The sequence below is a fragment of the Drosophila melanogaster genome, chromosome 3L (assembly GCF_000001215.4).
Source record: "Drosophila melanogaster chromosome 3L".
Classification (NCBI taxonomy): domain Eukaryota; kingdom Metazoa; phylum Arthropoda; class Insecta; order Diptera; family Drosophilidae; genus Drosophila; species Drosophila melanogaster.
This window is the reverse complement of record NT_037436.4, coordinates 1,255,994-1,275,946: the sequence shown is the minus strand read 5'-3', so window position 1 is coordinate 1,275,946 and position 19,953 is coordinate 1,255,994. Positions and strand designations below refer to the sequence as shown.

The 19,953-nt window shown below is 41.6% G+C and overlaps 1 protein-coding gene across 3 annotated transcripts; it reads right to left on the bottom strand.

Moving 5' to 3' along the window:
* Positions 1-1,448: 1,448 nt before the first annotated feature.
* Positions 1,449-19,498, bottom strand: tfc (triforce). Of its 3 annotated transcripts, none has more exons than NM_138247.2 (5): positions 18,587-19,498; positions 13,914-14,381; positions 6,773-6,876; positions 2,874-2,982; positions 1,449-1,993 (listed from the first exon to the last, which is right to left on the bottom strand). In NM_138247.2, the coding sequence occupies exons 1-5, from the start codon at positions 18,783-18,785 to the stop codon at positions 1,743-1,745; spliced, it is 1,131 nt and encodes a 376-aa protein (NP_612091.1). In that variant the 5' UTR covers positions 18,786-19,498; the 3' UTR covers positions 1,449-1,742. The 3 variants fall into 3 exon arrangements, with proteins under 3 accessions (NP_612091.1, NP_728587.1, NP_728586.1); NM_167864.2 differs by lacking the exons at positions 13,914-14,381; positions 18,587-19,498 and adding exons at positions 9,736-9,875; positions 10,173-10,231; NM_167863.2 differs by lacking the exons at positions 13,914-14,381; positions 18,587-19,498 and adding an exon at positions 9,736-10,231.
* Positions 19,499-19,953: the final 455 nt, after the last annotated feature.

Here is a 19,953-nt window from a genome sequence, read left to right as displayed (position 1 = left end):
AACTGCGCCGGAAAATGAGAGCCCGAGAACTGGGAATCGAGAACCCAGAGGCGACTGCCGAGAACGCACACGGAATGCGTCGTCGGATGAATTGTTCCTCGTGCTCTTGGCCGAGTTTTCAGCATTTGGTTCAGATGAATTCGAACATTCTTCATTTATCCGCAAGAGAAAAGGTGAAGAGCACATGGTCCTCTCTTGGAAAAATCGCACGACGATTGATGGCATTTTAAATGTTCTGGCTATGACGGGTGATAAGTGATTGATTAATTGGCCATAATGATGTGGCATCAAGTTTTCGAGTGAAATTGAAAGTGCTAATTCCGCGAAAGGGCCGGTTTTTAAAACCGAGTTATGTTCGATTGCCTAATTTGTTCTTGTCCAAAAACATTGGATCATAATCACCATATGCATATCACCTTTTAATTCTTATTTATTTTTTATTTATTTTATCCTGAAATGTATCCTTTCAGATCACAAATACTTATCTATTTCTCCCTAAATGATTGCATTGCTATAAAATACCCTATTTGTGCATTTTTTTGATTGACACTTAAAAGTCCTGGCAGCACCAGCTGATTTCTCCTTTCGTATCCTCTCTTTCGGATCATACTGCGCATGTCCTCTCTTATCCTCTCTCTTGGCGAATCGAAAGCATCCTGTGAGTTCCCCTGAGTCCTGTTTTTTGCGACTAGCCCTTGCCGGCGGCGACCGTTTCGCAGGATACAAGAGGGATCCGGAGGTGAGTCCTGGCAAAACAGCTGGACACAAGGACACTTAGGTGGGACAGGACGATAGAAGACTGTTACTGGGATAAGGACAATAAGACGAACGCCGCGAATCGCGAATCGCTGGCAACAATGTTCGCGAAAAGCTCTTCTCTCGTCACTGGAGCAGTCAATCAAGGATGAAAATCTCGAAGAGGATGAGTCCTTTCGGCTTTCCTCTCCAGCTGATTATTCTATCGGCAGTAGTTTTGTTCAGTTGCCACACAGACAGGTGGCTGCATTCCCCTGGAGAAAAATGGTGGCAAAATGAGAGAGCAGAACTTCGGGGAAAACTGCTGACAGCACTTTCGGTTTTATTTGCGCGCATTATGGCGAAACAAGATTACTGAGATGGAGAAGGGAGAAGGGCAGTGGTGTGTGGTATGCGGTGCTGTTCAAAATGAATTGCTCATACGCACCGTTGCACCCCATGGGAAACGCCGATTAGATGATGAGCTTATTTCCCCCAAAAATGAGCGAGCTATGATGGATATCGTTTTTCAGATTAAATCACATATAGATGCCCACTATTAGGCTAATTAAAAAAATAAATGCCGTACTTATACAAAGAACTATTCTTGTGGTTTATATACTCAAAGCTAAAAGCTTATTAAAATAGCAAATACTAAATAAGTTATAAATTTGTATTTATATTGAGAAAAAACGAGTAGCTGTCTAGTTTTTAAGATACATTTTATTTATATTTTACATGAGAAAATACAAGCGATCCTAGTATAATTTAATTAGTTTACTAGCTAATTATCAACAAGAATTTTATACACTTACGCATCTAAGCTAAGAATACGCGAATTTAGATCTGTCAGCAATGAGTGTCCGAAATGAACATTCAAATTCACCGGAGTAATCGCCAGCTAAGACCAGTTGGAGCCAACCAGTTAATCACTTAGTCGCATGTGGATGTGAATGTAGTACGGGTATGGGTACGGATTCCGGCTGGCCGGAGGACGGAGGTGCCCTCTAGTTGGGCTGCACCTCGCAGACGAAGTAGGTCTCGAAGCTGCACGGCGAGTCGTTCCACTTGAGGCCCTTGCCATCGCGGTTCCACAGCTCTAGGCAGTTCTCCTCCTCGCCGTTCTCGTACCGGAAATTGTTGGGTTCGCCGGCGTTCCAGTTGGTGAATGTGATGGGTCTGCCGGTGGCCATCCAGAAGAAGTTGCCCTCGTCGGCCAGGTCCGTGCCGGAAATCCAGAAATGTTCGTGGCCCAGGCCTGGAAATGGAATGGAATTGATTGAATTACCGTGCTTTGGAAGGTATTAAGTTAAGTCTACCGAGACTGCTCGACACAGCCAATCAAAACATCTTTGCCGTGACAAAACTCTGGTATTTGACAGCTGAACAGCTGCATTCATATTGCCACAGACTACTCGACATGCAACAACTGAAATCGGTTGAAAATCCGATCAATATGACAACAGAGTCGGCTAGCTAACAAAAGCATTTGGAAAAGCCGCAGGAATGAAACGGGGCGACTTGTGAACTGGACTGCACTTTCAGTGGACTTTCTAGTGCCATAATACACGGAAGTTGGTAACCGAAAACCCATTGAGAAGGGGGTCGAGTTGGCGAATTGGAGATTGCGACCTGGAGCTGCAGTTGGAGTTGCAACTGGAGCTGGAGTAACGAACTCCGGTGCACTTTCCATTGAATAAATCTCCATAAAACACACATGGCAATAGAAACAGACAAACGGAAAAAGTGAATGTTGCACATTTTTGTTGAAAGCTGACCGCCGCAGGGCCATGGGCGGCAGCCACGCCCACTCACGAAGTGGTGGGTAAACACTAGCAATAAGCTTTAAAGGGCTCTACCTGCCACCTCCAGACTAGTTGATACCCAATAGACTAGAAATAATTATGCACGCGCATTTGATTTATCTCATCCTTAAGTGACTTAGTATCTTAAGATACATTTGTATATTTCGTGTAGCATACTGTTGAACAGTGCTTCCAAATGCTTCTAGTTTACCAACCCCATAGCTTGGCAATAAAGTTTGAATACAGTTTTGCAAACAGCACTCATATTTGAGGAACTATCCTCGATGGTCGAATCACTTGACCCCTGCATAAATCATTGTTTCGCCAACTTACCAAAGTCACGTATGTGCTTCTCCAGTCTATCGTTCTCTTCCTGTGATGAAATGCTGGCCAGATGCATGCCGTGGTATCGGCAATATTGTGTGGCTTTGAACCAGTTTGCCTGCAATGGAAAAACACACATAGAGTTGAATGGGATCGAATTGAATTGCAGTGCATTGAATTTAAGATGTATGGCAAGTTAGAGATTATATAATTGTGATTGCGCAATCGGTTGACCCAGTTTCCGAGTCGAGAGATCTCAATTCCGCGCAACTGAAAGGTGCCATTCAATCTCGGTCCTCCAAGCGACACTTGTCAATAAAACTCGGCTCGGATTTGTTGCTCCTGTTTCTCCATTATCTTTTTTTCTTTGCGGCAGTACATGTGTGAAGGGGGCGGCATTGGTCACGCATTCGCATGGAAATTGAGTTTATCTCTGGATCTGGTTGGGAATGTAGCCAATTAGTGTTGGTTCTGTATCTGATGCGTATCTGTATCTGTATGTGATGCGGTTGGCCTATCTGAACGCTATCTGAATCGAGACTGACATCCGAATCGGAATTGTTTTGCGGACAACGTGGCGAATGTCCATATCCTGTCCGTCGCAAAACAACATATTCAATGAACTCTAATGGACTTTGGCCATTGGTCATTAGCAGAAATGGATGCTTGCAAAAAATCATTTGGTTTGGCTTGGTTTGGGTTAGGGGCCCACCTTGGATCTCCCGCACATAAATCGATTACGCAACTATCCGTCCTGCATCCTGCCCTGCTCGCACCACCCAGCTTGCGCCATTAACTTGGCTTTAATTGTATTAGCCGTAATTGTGCGCGAATAAAACGGCAGATGCGGAGGTACGGCATCCTGACATGCCACATGTGGCAGAATCGCGCGAGACGGAGGGCGTTGAATGCCTTCACTTGTCTTTCGCCTGGAAGTGTTTATTGGGTTGTAAAAGATTCATCTCTCACCGCCGAGGAGTCAATTAGCTTGGTGTGCCGAGGTGAAACTGGGGCTCTGCTTCGCAACAAAGCCAGTTCGCCGGCTCCTTTTAATGGCCCAGAATGGCTGCCAGGGAAACTGCCGAGGGTCAATGTTTTGTCTGACTCGCACTTTGATTTCGGCGAGGCGAATAAAGAAAGCTAAGAGCAATTTCAAAGGTTGTCAGGGTTTTCACAAGGTTAACGCACAAAGAGATCCTGTGCTTAGGTACAAATATTGTGATTACCTTGGGGGTCAAAGCATTTGATATTACACACAAAATCTCATTAAGAGTTTGAAAGTTTATTGTGCAGGATTTAGTAAGTACTTTCATGCATGCACATTCCTACACATTCCTCACAAGTTAATTATATTTTGTATAATAATGTCAAATTCGACTTCTCTGCCACACTCTGTTCTCGAATATTTTGGCAACCGCTTTTGGCCTAATCAAATTGCAGCCCACAAAATTCTGTTAAATCATGTGCAATTTGGCGACTGAAGTTTACACAAAACTCAATTGAGTGGCAACAAAGTGTTGGCCAGGTTGTTAATGTCATTAGCACGGCTACCTTAGCCACCCATTTCCCCCCTCCATTTTCCCAGGTGCCCAGGTGTCTCTCAATTAGTTTGATTTGATTTGCGCCTGCGTGAAGTGCAAATGACATTATTGCCTTCGACGGCCGCCGTTTGGTTGTCAAGCCTTATTTTTGGCCAAAAAGAAGTTAATTGCTTCATTTGCATATTTACACGCGAAATGAATTTGCATTTAACTGCTCATATGTATTGCATAACATTGTGGCACTGCTGAAAAATGGGAAAAAAAAACGCAAAATGAACGAATTTTGGGATATTTATAAACGGCTGCGGTAGAATTCCTAATTAGATATTCCCATAAATAATCGGAAAACACTTTGGAATTGATAAGCCTGGTTAATTAACTCGGCCGTTCGAAAATGAAAGAAAGATATCTAATAATTAAATATTTGAACTTTCTGATCTGATCAACGAACTTGGAAATGCTCTTGAAAGTTGTTATTAGTTAATGAAAACTGTTACCCAATTATGATAATTTCGAAGTCGTAAAGATAATGAATATTCAAATATTCATAGATAAATAAGAACGTTGAACCATTTGTTTTTACCTTCTAGCTTGGTATATAATAATCAATGGCAATTAAGATGCATTTAAAATATTCAATAATTAAATACCATTGTATTAAAAGCCAGGTAATTTAGATAGTAACAATAGATATTTAAATTTTAAAATTGATAGATATTAATTTTTATGTGAGCTTTGAAAGGTTGTATGTATATACCTATTGCCCAGTTAGGGTAAGATCGAATAAATCGAATTACAAATTAATTTCAAATTAAAATGCCAACCGTATGAGTTTTCGTGATGCATACAATTTAATCTCTTTGACAATTGAAGAGTGAGTGGGACGGAAGATGTGGCCAGAAGGCGTGGTACCGTTAGACAAAACAAATTTGGGAATATTTATGCATTTTGGCAACAGACTGGTTAGAGGGAGATGGATGTTTATTTGTTAATTAACGAGCCAATAATTAATTCATTTCTTTGTTCATACGCCGGCATATTCCAAATAGAATTGTTTTATTTACACGCCCGCTCAGAAGCGTTCATAAACCAAAGTATGTGGCGAAAGTTGATTAAATATTTATTTATATTTATTTATTTGCTTTCTGCTTTTCGCTGCAATTAAAGCGTTCAAATGTCGAATTTAAAATGCGGTGATTTATTTGTCATCGCTTTGCTGTACAAATTAATGGATACATTTTTATTATGCCAAGCAATTGGGATTAAAGATTGTGTTTGGGATTCAACGGTATTCCTATCTGGTTTCTGACTGATTCATTTATTGCCTGATGGGTATCTTTGGAATTCAATTGGAATATTCAAATTATCTCAAAATTTGCCTTTTATTTGACTCATCGCAAACAAAACCATACTGCTCGAAATCCAAAATTGGCAATATGCGAAGACAATCTTGCAAATCCATCAATCCACCAGTGCAACCTCTATAAATCCAAAAATTTAACCTCTTCCTGAAAGGCGTCGTCGATTGATTAATACAAACGATATGCATCTGATTATTTTTACAATGGTGAAGCAGTTTATATTTTATGGCCCTGCCTCTAAAGTTCAAGGAGACTCTGCTGTGCAGTTTATGAATATGAAAATATAATTCAGTTTGACGTGGAACCAGTATTACGTTCAACTTTAGTATACCCACGCCTACCGTCTCGCTTCTCCACTGCGTTGCCGGCTCTTTCTATTACTCATACGACGTGTGGACCGACACGATAGCGGTCCCTCGATGTGAACGCCTTTTTGATGCTTTGACTAATTCGTTTTTAATATGAATAGCCGCTTTGTTAGCCACATTACTCCAATCCAACCATCCGTGGCCAAGCACGAGCCTCTTTTTGATACCCTAGATATTTCTATTCATGGCCAAATTGGTTTTATATTTCTTTGATCAGCTTTGAATTGAAATATGTCGTTGATATCTGTTCTGAGGCCAGGGTATGATATCAACTCACACGCTGCATTGAACACGAGTTTCTACAGACCAATGATTTCGGCCAGATCCTATATCTTTCACCTTTAAGGACCGAGAAAGTTCTAGTAAAAGTTTAAAAAGTGCGTAGGACGATGTTCCCTCGTCTCGCCCGCTCGACCAACAAAGCAACTCAACCTGAAACCTGCTGAGCAGTGTAAGACTCAAAGTTAAGCCTCTTCTGCCGTCCCTGCTGCAATATTCCATATGCAAGCGTCTTGCAATCAACGGCAGCTGAGAAATCGGAGACCCATCAAACCGGACTTGCAGTCCGTTGGCCGTTGGGTCAGTTGCATTCGGATTGCGGCTATGGACCGTTTTGTGGGGCGTGGAATGCGGCTCACCTTGAAGAAGATGCCGAGGTAGTAGCGCTTCTCCCCGAGCTTCAGCAGCGGCATCGTCCACTTGTTCGGCGTGTACTGCGACTCGTCCACGCAGTTGGGGCAATCTAAAAATAGGGATCGGGAAGGATGGGGATTAGTGTCTTGCGAGAAAAAGCGATCTTAACGGAATTAACGAGAAAAAACGAGGCACAATTGGTTTCGACTTAAGGATAACGGAGAACCGCTTCCTTATGTCGCAGGCAGAAAATAAAATCTTAAAAAATATTATAATATAAACTATCAAATTTATGTTTTTTGTTTTCATACAGAAAATCTTAACTTTATATGATTTTTAGTACGTATATCAGTCAAGACTGATGGTGCTTTTATACTTCCTACGAGTTTTTGGTTAAAATCTTTGCTCTACACTTTTTCGGTTTTTGAGCTTTCCTAGAGATAGTTTTTTCCTTGTTCCTACTGCTACCCACTCGAGGTCATTGTCATCCCATTGAAATTTTATTCAATCTCAGTAATAAAATATCTATAATCGCACTAGGTATACGAATATCTGGTTTCTGTGACACTAAAAATGAGCTCGGTTAGTTCGTAAAATTTAAAGGACTTAAACTGGTTAGCTACGCCGTTTAAACGCCCAAAACTGTTGACATGCCGACGCTTCGCGATTCTTTTGGGCCATAAACATTTATTATGTAGGTTGCCTTGTGCTTGATTCTCACTTGGTCGTAAGTCGTCTATGGATGTCGAAATGCCAAAAAAAGAAAATCACTATAAATTATATGGCAGTCTATAAATTGGAGTCTAATTGGGACTAGAGTTCTTTCCCGTATTCTTTCACTTTTCGCTTGACTCATCTCTAAATGATCGCTGATTTTGTGATTTGTGATTTTATGTACCTTAAGCGGACATATTAGAGACCAGGTGGACAAAGACGTTAATACTAATTGCGAACGATGCGTTTGATGTGTTTGTTGTACCCCCGAATTGAGTTAAGAAAGTTTGTCCAGATGTCAAGGGGAAGCATATTCGCTGGGAACTTGTTCCTCTTAGGAAATATCCGAGAACCAGTTCGACTTGTCCAAGATGCTTAAGCATAATCCGCAGTGACGCATAAAGACGGTCCAGATGGAACTAGAACTCATTTCGGATTAGTGAATCAGGGTCTGGTCAAACTTTTGTTTGCTCCGAAGTATGTGAAGGTCACTTACGCTACGTTCTACCCACGAGAAACCGAAACGGTTTCCCTTTTGTTTCGTAACTGTATTCGCGCCAATGTTTATTAATTAATCATACGCCATGTCTGCCACTCTGCGAAGGCCGTGCTGAATTTCGTTTTATGTTGATGGCGATTGTCGAATGCGGCTGATTTATAAAGGGGGCGTAGTGACATGGGATTCACTCGAAAAAGAAATAAATTTACTTTGGCCAAGTCCGTGTGAAAACGTGAACAAAAAGCAGTTAACATTTTGACTCCGTCGTAAACAATGCAATGAGGCGTTTAGAGAATGGCTGAAACAATGCAGAGATTTGGCAAGAGTTTTAGGTGTGGGGAGTGTGGCAAATTACCAAAAAAAATCTCAGGAAAAAGCTGTTCTTATAAGTGGAAAATTGTGTCTACATTTAAGGCCGTCGTACAACTTGCTATTTATGATGAGCGTTAATGATAGGTGTTAGTTTAATAGATTTATGGTGATGCCTGTTTTGGTAATTTACAGTCTGACTAGAAGGGGATTCACTTAGTTTTGTAATCCATTTTTAGCACCTCTTACTTTTAATTAAAATCCTATACTTTCCCTGCATTTTGCAGTTTTCATAAATTTTTCGCAAATGTTGCATAATGAAATTAAGCCATCTCTGTTAATTAATTCCCCACCTTAAAGACCGGTTAAATTGTTTGCCAGCTGAACTTTTCATTTTCTCTGACTTGAAACAAATTAAAGGTGCCAAATTGATTAAGATCCGAGCAAACATGAAACTCAAATGCAGCTTTTGTTCGCCAATCAACTTGAAAGATAACCGTTAAAGGAGATATACACATATTTTGATTGTTTATTAATTTTCAAAGCAAACAAAATTCGATTATAGCTTTTTATATGTAGAGGCGATTTATCATGACGATTATAAACCTGTTTCGAAGTTATGTATCCTTTATTTTCTTAATTTTATCGGCGTTATTAAACTGATATTCAAGCGAATGCCGCTTCCTGCTAAATTTATATAAACACCTTTGCAACAGAACATTTTCGTGTTTTATGCTAATTAGTTTAAACATGCCAGCAGACAATAGAATTTCGAGTATAATTATATGGGTTTTTGCATTGTTCTAATACTTGTGATTAGTTATTATTAATTATGTTCTCTCTAATAAGTGGCAAATTATTTAAGCAGTAGATAAAACGTTGTATCTATCAGATTTATGACGGACCACGCTACTAGCCAACGTTTTTTTCCGTTTTAATCCTTATTGATAGTGCTTCACACATTTTACCCTGACCTTCATTAAAATACTTCATTTCATTAATGGGGCCTGATTTCCTTTTCTATTGATTTATATTGGATTTTGCATACATATACTAACTCCCCTGACGAATTGTTTGTGTCAACACGGAATGGTTTGTTTTATTGCAAACATTTCAACAGCCAACAGTAAAGGCAATAAAATGCAGGCAGGTGCAAACAAGCATTTTACTAATTTCGATCCAATTCAGAAAAGGCAAAACAAATCGATTGGCGCGATAAATTCAAATGGAATTCGGTAGCTGTCCAAACATCATCCGTTTCGGCACAAAACTCCTCCATTTAGATGCCCAACTTCACACACATATCCCAGCCAACCGACTAACCAACCAACCGATTTGAGAAAGTGAAAGTGAGTTTGCTTTTGATACCGTTTTTCGTGCAGGATTCCTTTAGTGTTTAGCGTTATGCAATAGTTTGTTTTTCAGATTTTCCAGATTAACACATACCAGCTACAGGACCAGGTCCTTTCGGCGGCGTTGCCATTGTCCTGTCCAAAAGGCACAGCAGTTGGAGGGAGATTATCACAGACAGAATCAAATACTTTTGCATATTGAATGGTTGGATTTGAATATGTTTTATGTATGAGCTATATGTAAATTTGGTTTTATGCGTTTGTTTTCTGCTTCACACACTTCCGCACACTTTTACCCTGAAAATTCCGAAAATATCTGTAAATGCGTATCGAACAAATTTCGCTTTTGGATTTCAACGCATATCTTGCTCGGTCGTTGATTGTTCGCTTCGGTTCGATTTGAATTATGAATTATTTTAAATACAAATAGATGCTTATCGCATGAAATCGAAAGTTGGCAAAATGCGGAGACGGAAACTACTGATTTTGGATCGTGTTAAACGGATTGCGCTGGCGTGCGCCCAAACTGACCGTCGGCTGTCGAAGAACTAACTCTTTCGGCCCAACTTGGCTCAAACCAAGGCAGAATTCCGTCCGCCGCAGGTTTCGGGGATATCTCTCTCTCTCTCTCTCTCTGTCTCTCTTGGAGCAGAAGATGGCTAGGAGATGCTGCTGGGGAAACACACTCATTGCGCTTCGGCTTTTCAGCTTTTGAGCTGGCTAACTGGTTTGAGAGAGCCCAAGATCTCCGACTTGCAGACCAACTTGTTTGCTGGAAAAAAAGCGAATCGAGCCCGAAAGATTAACATCACCCGAGATCGGCCAAATGCGTTATACATACGTGTATATGGACATGGCCAGCGGTCGGCGGACACTTGCGGTTGTTTGTCAAACACTTGACACAATACCAGCTGGAGATCGAGAGCTCCAGTCGCATCGGAATCCGAATACGAAGCCTCCCAAGGTGAACCATGACGTGAAGTGAACACCAAGCCTTTATAAGAACGCTCCAGTTAAGTGGCTCGAATATGAGATACCCGATAGCCACAGATTATTCATAAAAAAAAAAAATAAAACAAAACACAGTATCTTTTCTACTTCATAGTAGATAAATTTATCAAGTGAAGTTCTTCTTGGTTCATTCTTTCCGTGTACCCGGAAGATCTGCGCCAAGAAATACCATTGACTCACCAGCTAATTAAATAAAATATAAATTGACTACACATTAAGCGAAAGAACTCGCATAAATCTGGGCTCATTTAATACACTCTGCAACTACCGGGTACAAACTGCAAAGTGGAATCATTTCAGAATTCTGGTTTCATCACTGCGGTTTTCGATACTCCGCACCGATGTGTTCTATTCTGTTCTCATATGAGCTGAGAATTTGATCTGGGTTCTCGGATTACGCAATTTTCGCCCGGAATCGGATGCATTTCAAATGTGGGCTCCAAATTTGGTCTGTGAATAAACTGTGCCGAGCCGGCAAACATCACTTCTCGCTGTTGCTGGCCAAATTTCTTTGCGGCGACCTTGGGATGCAGATGATGAACTAGTTTTTGGCTTAGATTCTTCAACTGCTTTTCATTCAGCGAATGCTGGTTCGTTTGTTACCTTACGGTCACACATGGCGTATACGCGATGTTTGTCGGAGATCACGTAGAAGTGATGGGAAGATAAATGGTGGGATACTACAGATATGTGATTTTAAACAGCAGCAGGTGGATTACTAAGATGTGGATCCGTGATGGTGTCATTTAATTTTATATGAAAACTTCTTCCAAAACTTAAATATAAGCGTTTCTCTCACTGCTTCGCTTGAATATATAGCAAAAACAATAGCAATAACTTGGCGTTTAAGGCCAGAAGTTCTTTACCAAATTGTAAATCCATTTAGTTCATAAAACACAGAGCCGGCGATTAAGAGTCGGCCATAAAATTGATTGTGCCGCCAAAGGGGACAAAAACCATTGACAACTTTTTGCAGAAAATGTCAGTAGCAAAAAAGGTTCGAAAATTCCGATTGCATATGTGAAACGCAAAGAGCCAGAGGAAACTCATCTGCAATTGCCGCAATTTGTGAAGAAATCCAAAAACCGAGTCCAAAAACCAAGTGGCAGACACTTGTTGCATTTTGCAGCAAAAACAACTTTATGTTGTCGCCCGGTGGGTATTTTTTTGTTGTTTTTGTTTAAGGCAGCTTACGTGTTTTAAATTAATTTTTTACTTCATCGGATATCTTGTAAGCAACATCGCAACAGCCTCGCAATTCTTCATGAGTGGACTAATTAATTAATTGGAAACAGGGCTTCGGTAAAACATGATACGATTCAGAGCGCAGAGCAGCTGATTTACAGATTTCTGTAGTTTTACAATACAAAACCAGATTAGAGCCGACTTCAGAATGAATACGGACGTATATAGGCGACGAGTTCATTGCTATCCACCTAAAGTCAAGGCCACATGTGCGAGACTTCGAAATTCTTTGAGGTTTTCGTCGGGGGATTCACCGAATTGAACTCGTCACGCAAATTACAAATGATTAGAAAACCATTAATTGCCATTAATTTTAACAATCATAATGATATAATAAGATAGTGGCTGAAAACCGTTGGTCATTTGCATAGGATGCCAAAAATAGAGTTGGTTAAACCATTCTTGGAATCGAGCAACTTCACCGAATTGACCCTCTCATGTGATTCAAGTCGGGTGAAACCCCCTCAAAGAAATCTGCTGCTTGGGGAACCTTGATCACAGTCTACGCAATGAATGGCCTCTGATGGATCTTCAAACCTATGCTCTTACAATTCGTATGACGCTAATGGAATGGAAATTCGAATTCAGCTTTAGTATGCTAATTTTGAACACACTTTAGGGCCATTAATGTGATACAAGTAGCTTGTTGAACTAGATAACTCGTATCAATTTGGGTTTGCGACTTCTAAATGTGTGTTTTTATTGGAAGAATGTGTGTTATGTGTTTGTTAAAAAAAGGAAGCAATAAAAAAAGATGCGATTATTCATTTCCCCTTATCTCAAAACTCATGCAAATTCTTATCCCAAGCGACTGTCGCACTAAATTTAAAAGATTCGCTAACAAAGTATCTGCAACTAGTTCTCAACTTCAAAAAGTGGGTGCAATGTCTCCACGAATTCAGTTTTATAGCAGCTCTTTTGTTTCACATTTTTCTCGACTCGTGTGTGGGTAATAAATTTTAGTGGTTTGACGTTTAGGTGAAATAAAATCCCGTCATCGAACTACTTCTAAAATCGTCTTGATTCGATTCGATTCGATTCGATGCGATGCCATGCGATTCGATTCGTGGTCGTAAATTTTTTTTTGAAAGATTTTGCTCAGGGTTAAAATCGGTGCGAAAAAGGAGGGACGGATGGCAACCAGTTTCGACCCTGGGCTAAGTGAAATAAAAACTTAATAAGTTTGCCAATTTTTTCGCCTTTAAATTGTGTAAATAGCCTGGCAAAACGAGGCTCGTCTGATAAGTTATGTAAACACATATGCAGCCCGAGGCCATTCATCATACGCACTGTGGTCCCGGAGGCGACAAAGCGATCAGTGCTAACAAAAAGCTGCGAAATGCAAATAAATAATGAAGCAGGCCAACGCTTGAGAAGTGCGGGTAATGAGTTGGAATAGTACTGATAATCGTTGGACATGTGTACTATTGAAATCAAGAGGGGAGAAGCTAAATCAATAAAAAACCAAGGGCTACAAAATTAATAAAGAAAATAGTTGAAAAACGCATGGGGAAAAATTCAATAAGCATTTAAGGAAATTGTAAGTAATTGTTGGCAATCCCTAAACGAGACACGCCAGAAAACGAATCGGAACGTTAATTGCAATTTCGACCCGATATGGAATTTTCATGAACTCAAAATGGAATGAAAATAAAGCAACTTATCAAGAGGAATGAATTGCGCCAACACATAGCTTAAAAGCCGAAATAATTTCAAGGTATGAGCTAGTAATTGCGGCGATGCAGCTGGAAGCTGGACCACATTGTGGAGTGGAACTAAGCAATTTAAGTGGGATTGATGGATGGTCAGCGTGGCTAATGGCCCAGCCTCCAGGTGAAGAGTAGGGTTTATACATAAATTCCACGCTTGATCTCTTCATCAATGGGTGTGGTCAATGGGCAGTTGATTGATGGTGTTTAGAGCAGAAATGCAGGTTGTAAATTTAGTGGTAATACATTAAATACAGGTGATTGATTTTGTGTTATCTTAAGGGAAGAAAAAACGCTCTTAACTCACCATTATCGACTTCGTTCTCGCTGGGATCGCGATGGAATATGTTCCCATAGTACTGGTCGTGCTGCTCCGACTCCACGCTCTGCAGCGACTCCTGCACGTCGTAATCGAAGTCCTCCTGGTTGGCCAGCGGCTGCTGATCCCGCTCCTGGTCGTCGGCCTCCTCCTCCTCCTCCTGTTCCTCCCGCAATCGCTTGCGATTGTAGCCCGACTGCCTCTTGGAGGCGGCAGCTGCCAGGCGGTTCCTTTGAGCTCCACCTCCACTCCTCTTGAAGTTTCCACCATCGCTGGCCGCGAATCCTCGAGGACGGGGTCGTGGCGATGGCTTCGGCTTGGGCAGGATGTCCGCGATGGTGGGAATCTTTTGGTTGGCCGTGCGATTGGGAAACAACCGACGCTCCAAATAGTTGGCGAATATCTGCTGGGTTATCTGATTCTGGCGGGCAATCTCGCTGGGATCCAGTTGGGCGCCTAAAAATGGGAGCACAATTAATCATCGGACAAGTAGTGCCACATGTGGGTCACCAAAAGATTATGCAATACGAGGCGTATCTTGATTTTTAAGGGTAATTACATAAAGTGCGGGACTGACAACCCACGTAGAGGTGTTGAAAATAAAGTAATTAAACCAAAAACATTAAAAACAAAACAAAAAAAAAAAACCCACGAAGTCTGGTTACCCTTGTGCGAAGTATCACACACTTATATACCCTAATAGCGAGTTAATGCCATCAGTTAGGCAATGAAGTGGCGACTTTTTATATCAATCTTAGGGCATCGTGATGAGCACGCCACTTGATGGATTTTTGATTACGTCGTTTTGGTTTCGCAGTGACACGCATACATCATTCAAAAATCTGGGAATCGGGGGAAGACCCCTTGAAGACCCAAAGTTGCCCTTTATGGTGCTCGATCGTGGAGCGCTTGAGGTGGAGTTTTCCGAATGAAAGTGAGAAGATATGGTAATACGGTCTCCATTCATAATCACTTGCCATTTCGGCTGGGCAAAAAGTGTGTCAAGGTCGGCAAAGACTTTTACTGCCCAGCATTTAAGCGGATTGCAGCCGCTTTATGACCATTTCCAGTTTCCGGAGCTCCCTGTGATGAGCTCGGAATGGCCAAATAATTGATATAAATTTCAGTTTTATTAACTGGGCCCGGATTGCGAAATACCAAAATACCCGATGCTAACTGCCCTGTGATGCATTAGCCCCGCCCAGCAGTCGGCTCCTAGTTTGAGTGGCATTTCGGGTTAAATTTATCTTCAGAGGGCAAAGAGCAGTACAGAAAAATAAAACAAAATTTATGGCGCAGTTAACGTAATGTTTTTAATATTTTTTAAATATATCTTTTTGTTTACTGCTTATCGCCGCAAAGCGTACAACATTACGCCGCAAAAAGAGTTGAAAATTCCGCCCTGACATTTGCCCGTGATTGAGTGGGGACATGAGCGGCTTTCTGTGGTTTTTCTGGTGGATTTGCCGGTGCCTGGGGGGGGCTGTGAGTGTGTGAGATGTCAGGTGAAACATTAATGCCGGATTACCAATAACAAGGCCGCTGCTCACTTGACTTTGTATCGCCGATAATTCGGCCTTTATCTGATTGCCTTCGGCTAATGAAATTGGACTCCCTGAATGGGCGAAGCACTTGGCTGCAAAGATCTTCATTCAGATCAGAGGTTGTTAATCGAAAGTTCGTGTCTTTAGTAATTAAGTGAAAATTGTGAGGAAACTCATTGGAATGTTGATTTGGGAAAGGAAAGCGATTGCAAAGCTTTAATATAATTTAATGGGCTTTCAGTACTTTTTAACTCTCATTGCATTCACATTCATTATCATCTTGCTAAAAATTTATAATTGAGAGTGTATTGATTTCGATTGTAATACACCTGCGGCGCGATTTTTCAAATAACTTCCACTTCAGTCCACTCAACACAAAAATTTGGAGTAATATTCAGCGGATGTGGGTACTTTTCAACGACTTGCCAGAATTTCAGGTGCCTCCAAGTCCCAGCGGATTGGCAAGTCATCGAACAAGACTTTAATTTGCGCATTAATTACCAATCGATCTGGGCTTAGACTTCGACTTTGAGGTCACCTTCGAAACGAGAACAAAAGGCTCTCGACGCACTCGAATGAACCAGACAAGACTCGAGTTCATTGTTCAATTATTGTTCCCCCAGAGCCCCGCAATCCTTGGCTAGTTAGACGAGCATTATGCGAGATAAATTACGTTCCATTGTTGGGCGCCATTTTCTTGGCGTCATTGGTCATTGGATTGAAAATTTGACAGCAGCTGAGCTGAAACGTGATGGCCCGAATGCTTCTGAAGTTGTGAAGGGAAGTGGGGAGTTCTGATACACAATCGCCGATCAGAAATTCACTTAGATAACTAATAGCTACCATTTACAATTCTATAAAATGGACGTATCTGTAGGATTGTATCTGCTTGATCCCAAATCTTTTCTCCCTGTGCAATTGTCGATCGACGGACATTCAATAACTTCACGACTTGGTGACCCAGTTGTGTCTCCGTGCCGATGTGTATCTATATCGGGCAACAACTATATAGCAGATACTTGGACCGGCTAATTGTCGTTCGCACAGGCCACATAAATCATGACAACTCGCTGAGGATGTTGGCTTGCCTTGGGTGAAAAACGAGGCGAAACCTATCAAAGCGGTAAATCATTTCCACCAGCATCTGAATCTGCGGCCAAGAACCGTAAAATGTATCTGACTCGCGCTGCTGCAACGAGCGGCTGCAGTTGCAACTGCAACTATTTGAGGGCCGTGCAATTGCCGCTTGGCTGAAAAGAGGTCAATTAACTGCGAGGAGTTGCCCTGAGACAAAGGATTTCGCAATTCCGCTCGCTAAACGATTGTTTTTTCTGCTTCTCTGTTTGCGGACCAGCTTCCACATTCCATAAAGATACTTTTTCAAAGGCTTGCGCCATCGGCTTGTATCTCTAATTTCGGGCAATTACATGAGCAGCCAATGCGGCGTATACGTTACGCAGCGCTCAGGTTTCAAGTTGTGGTCAAACCCCTTTGATTGACGCACTCAAGGTGCCTAAGAATCGGTCTTTCATACGCACACACACTTTGATATATTAGATCATAATTTAGTTAAGTTGGCAGCCGTGGTTCAATGTCAAGCTGCAAAGCCCGAAAGATTAATTTATTCAATGCTGACATGTGTAATTTTATCCACAGCCATTTGGGAATACTCTAACAGAGCCCAAGTAACCATTTATTGCTGGCCAACAAGTTGTTGTTATTAAAATGAAACAAAAATTTAGTTTAAATATATAGATAAAATATATAAATTGTATTTAATATTTGCATAAACTACTGCATGAATAAGAGTATTCAAAAACTTAATTCACACAGCAATCAGATTTTTTATCGTGACAAATTGCCCTCTTAAGTGGTAGGTAGGCCTATACCATCACGAGATCATTCTTACATTTTTATAAAAGCATTTGCATATTTAGTAATCATTTGTTTATTTTTGGACAACTTCGGCTAATTTCTGAACATCACGACGAGCGAATTGAATTTCCAATGCAAATTAAAATTCTTTACTGGCTTAATATGCCCAGTAATTATTCGAAAGGTTTTTGAACTCGTGTTTTCATACTTCTTTGGACCCATTAATCTTTTGGCCACTTTTTTTGGGGGAAAGGTTGTGGGCACGTGTTCGTTTTCTTGACGCTTCTTTTCTGGCCAAAATGTCACCGAACTTTGGTCACAAATCAATATAATAATGTTTTTGCATAATAACACTATAGTGTTTGACGTCTTTTTTGATTACGTCTGTATTTTCTTCTTTTTAGCATTTTATTAAATATTCTGAGGTCGCCGGCATTCCGATTAAAAAACAAAGTCAAGCAGCGCAGCAAAAAAGTGGAGAAAAATATTATTTAAACTGGATTTCTTGTGAACATTTATGCATCTAGAAGATGGGCATTGAACGCACCTCCACAAAAACTATATATATACATATATATTTAAAATTAGTAGATAGATTAAGCCGGTGCAAAAGTTGGACTCCGGAGTGAATCTATTTGATTGGGATTCGCTGCTCAGCAGTCATATGCTTATGAATTCTAAAATATTTAAATGCCAAATGGTGCAGGGGAAACACAATTAGCATTTTAATAACAGCCAGTACGTTTTTGGCCGAAATCTGCTTTTTTTTTGTTGTACTACATATGTGAAAATCGCACGATGAGCTAGCGAATTTTAAGTATTATGCAGAAAAAGTAGCGATAAATGTGTGGAGATATTTTATGCAAATCCGATTCTCTTTCATTATGAATTCTATTATGATCTGTACTATTAATAACAAATAACTCGATTTGAAAGATTTTCAAAATAAACCTTGGCGAATGCATTTTTGCATAGAACTTCATATGTTACTTATGTTTTTAATCGCGTGATTGACGGGGCATTCCTTAAGCGCAGAACCCTTGAAATGCCCACCAACATCGACCACATTAGGAAAAGGCTCGATTCAAAGCAGTGCGGCCAAGAGCAATCGTTAGTATTTGCGAACCAATCGAGAGGGCCCCTCGAAGATGTCCATCACAGAGACCGAGAGGCTCCGACCCTGACACGGATGGCCACAATGGGGGCACTTGGAAAAGTGGCTCAAAGGGGCCAAGTACTTACCTCTCTTATCACGGCCATTTCCGCCTCCACTCCGGCTAATGTTGCTGCTGCTGCTGATGTGATTGTTTTGGCCGAGTTGGAAGCCGTGGGGCACCTGGCTGATGGGCTCGGCCACCGGGATGGTGGTCACGGGTGAGTTGTGGCCGGAATCGACACTGGCCAGTGAGATGAGCACTACGATAAGTGTGGGGCGGATCATGATCACCGATTTGCACTCTTCACGCGAATCTTAGACACCAGTAAAAGTTGCAACTGCACTTGGCGGAGACCTCTCGGATGCACGTAACCGAAAACCGGGGAAAGCCAGTCGGCTGTGGTATGCTATAACCTGCGATCTCGAGCTGGAACTGAAAGCCAACTGACCGTCGGAGGTTGGACTTTCGGGTGTCTCTAGATCGGGGGCCTATTTGGTATGCAGCTTCGCTTTCTAAATTATCAAAGTTTTGGGGAAATGTTGTGGTATCTCTCGGATTTAGTTTTTAATATTCAAATACTATGCTTTTCTCCGCCCAACTGTCAACGCTGGATGGGGCGGGTTGAGTCTCTAAACGAGGGCCATTAATTTGCGCCCTCGAATTCGGACTGGGAGCCCGGTGTTCGTCCGATGCCTGGTCGTGGAGGCGAACGCGGATTAAGTAATCGCCCAAATCTACTCCACTCAATTCACTTTCTTTCCGCTTTCGCGGCGAGAGGCAGAAATTGAATTGGATCGAGCGAACTGGAGCGGATGGTCTCTCCTCACTGGTTTTGTGGTCTGTCGTGGACCGATCTCAGAAGTTGCTCACATTCGGGGCCGATCCGCTGAATGGTTAACATCTAGGCTGGGGCACTGCTTCACGATTTCTCGACTCTTTCCTGCGTTCGCACTCGCCGTGTTAACTTACAGACTAAAGCGTTTGAACGCGACTAAAACGAGTTCCTCGCTCGACTCCTCTCCGAGCCACCGATCGGATCGGTCAGCTGGCCCGATCTGCGATCTCTGGTCTCTCGGATCTCTCCCTCTCCGTATAGTATAGTCACTGCAAAGTGACCAAACCGCTAAGCTGCCGCTGCATCCAACGGCGGCTTTTCCTCCTCCTCGATGCTCCCTCCCGCGAAGATTTCTGGCTTTTAATTACAGGTGTGCAATAGATGAAGATGGTCGGATCGGATCGGATCGGCATCAGAGTTCTGCATCGCGAATTGGTTTTGTCGGCTATTTTTAGACCCGCCTCAATTGCAGATGAAACACCTCCGCGGCCTTGACTGGGCAGTTAAGTGCCCTTAATGAAGATGGGCATATACACTTGCAAGCAGATTACTGCGGGTTAGGGTATCTACATCAGATCAATCAGTGAGGGATCAGATCAACTAATCATAAATGGGAC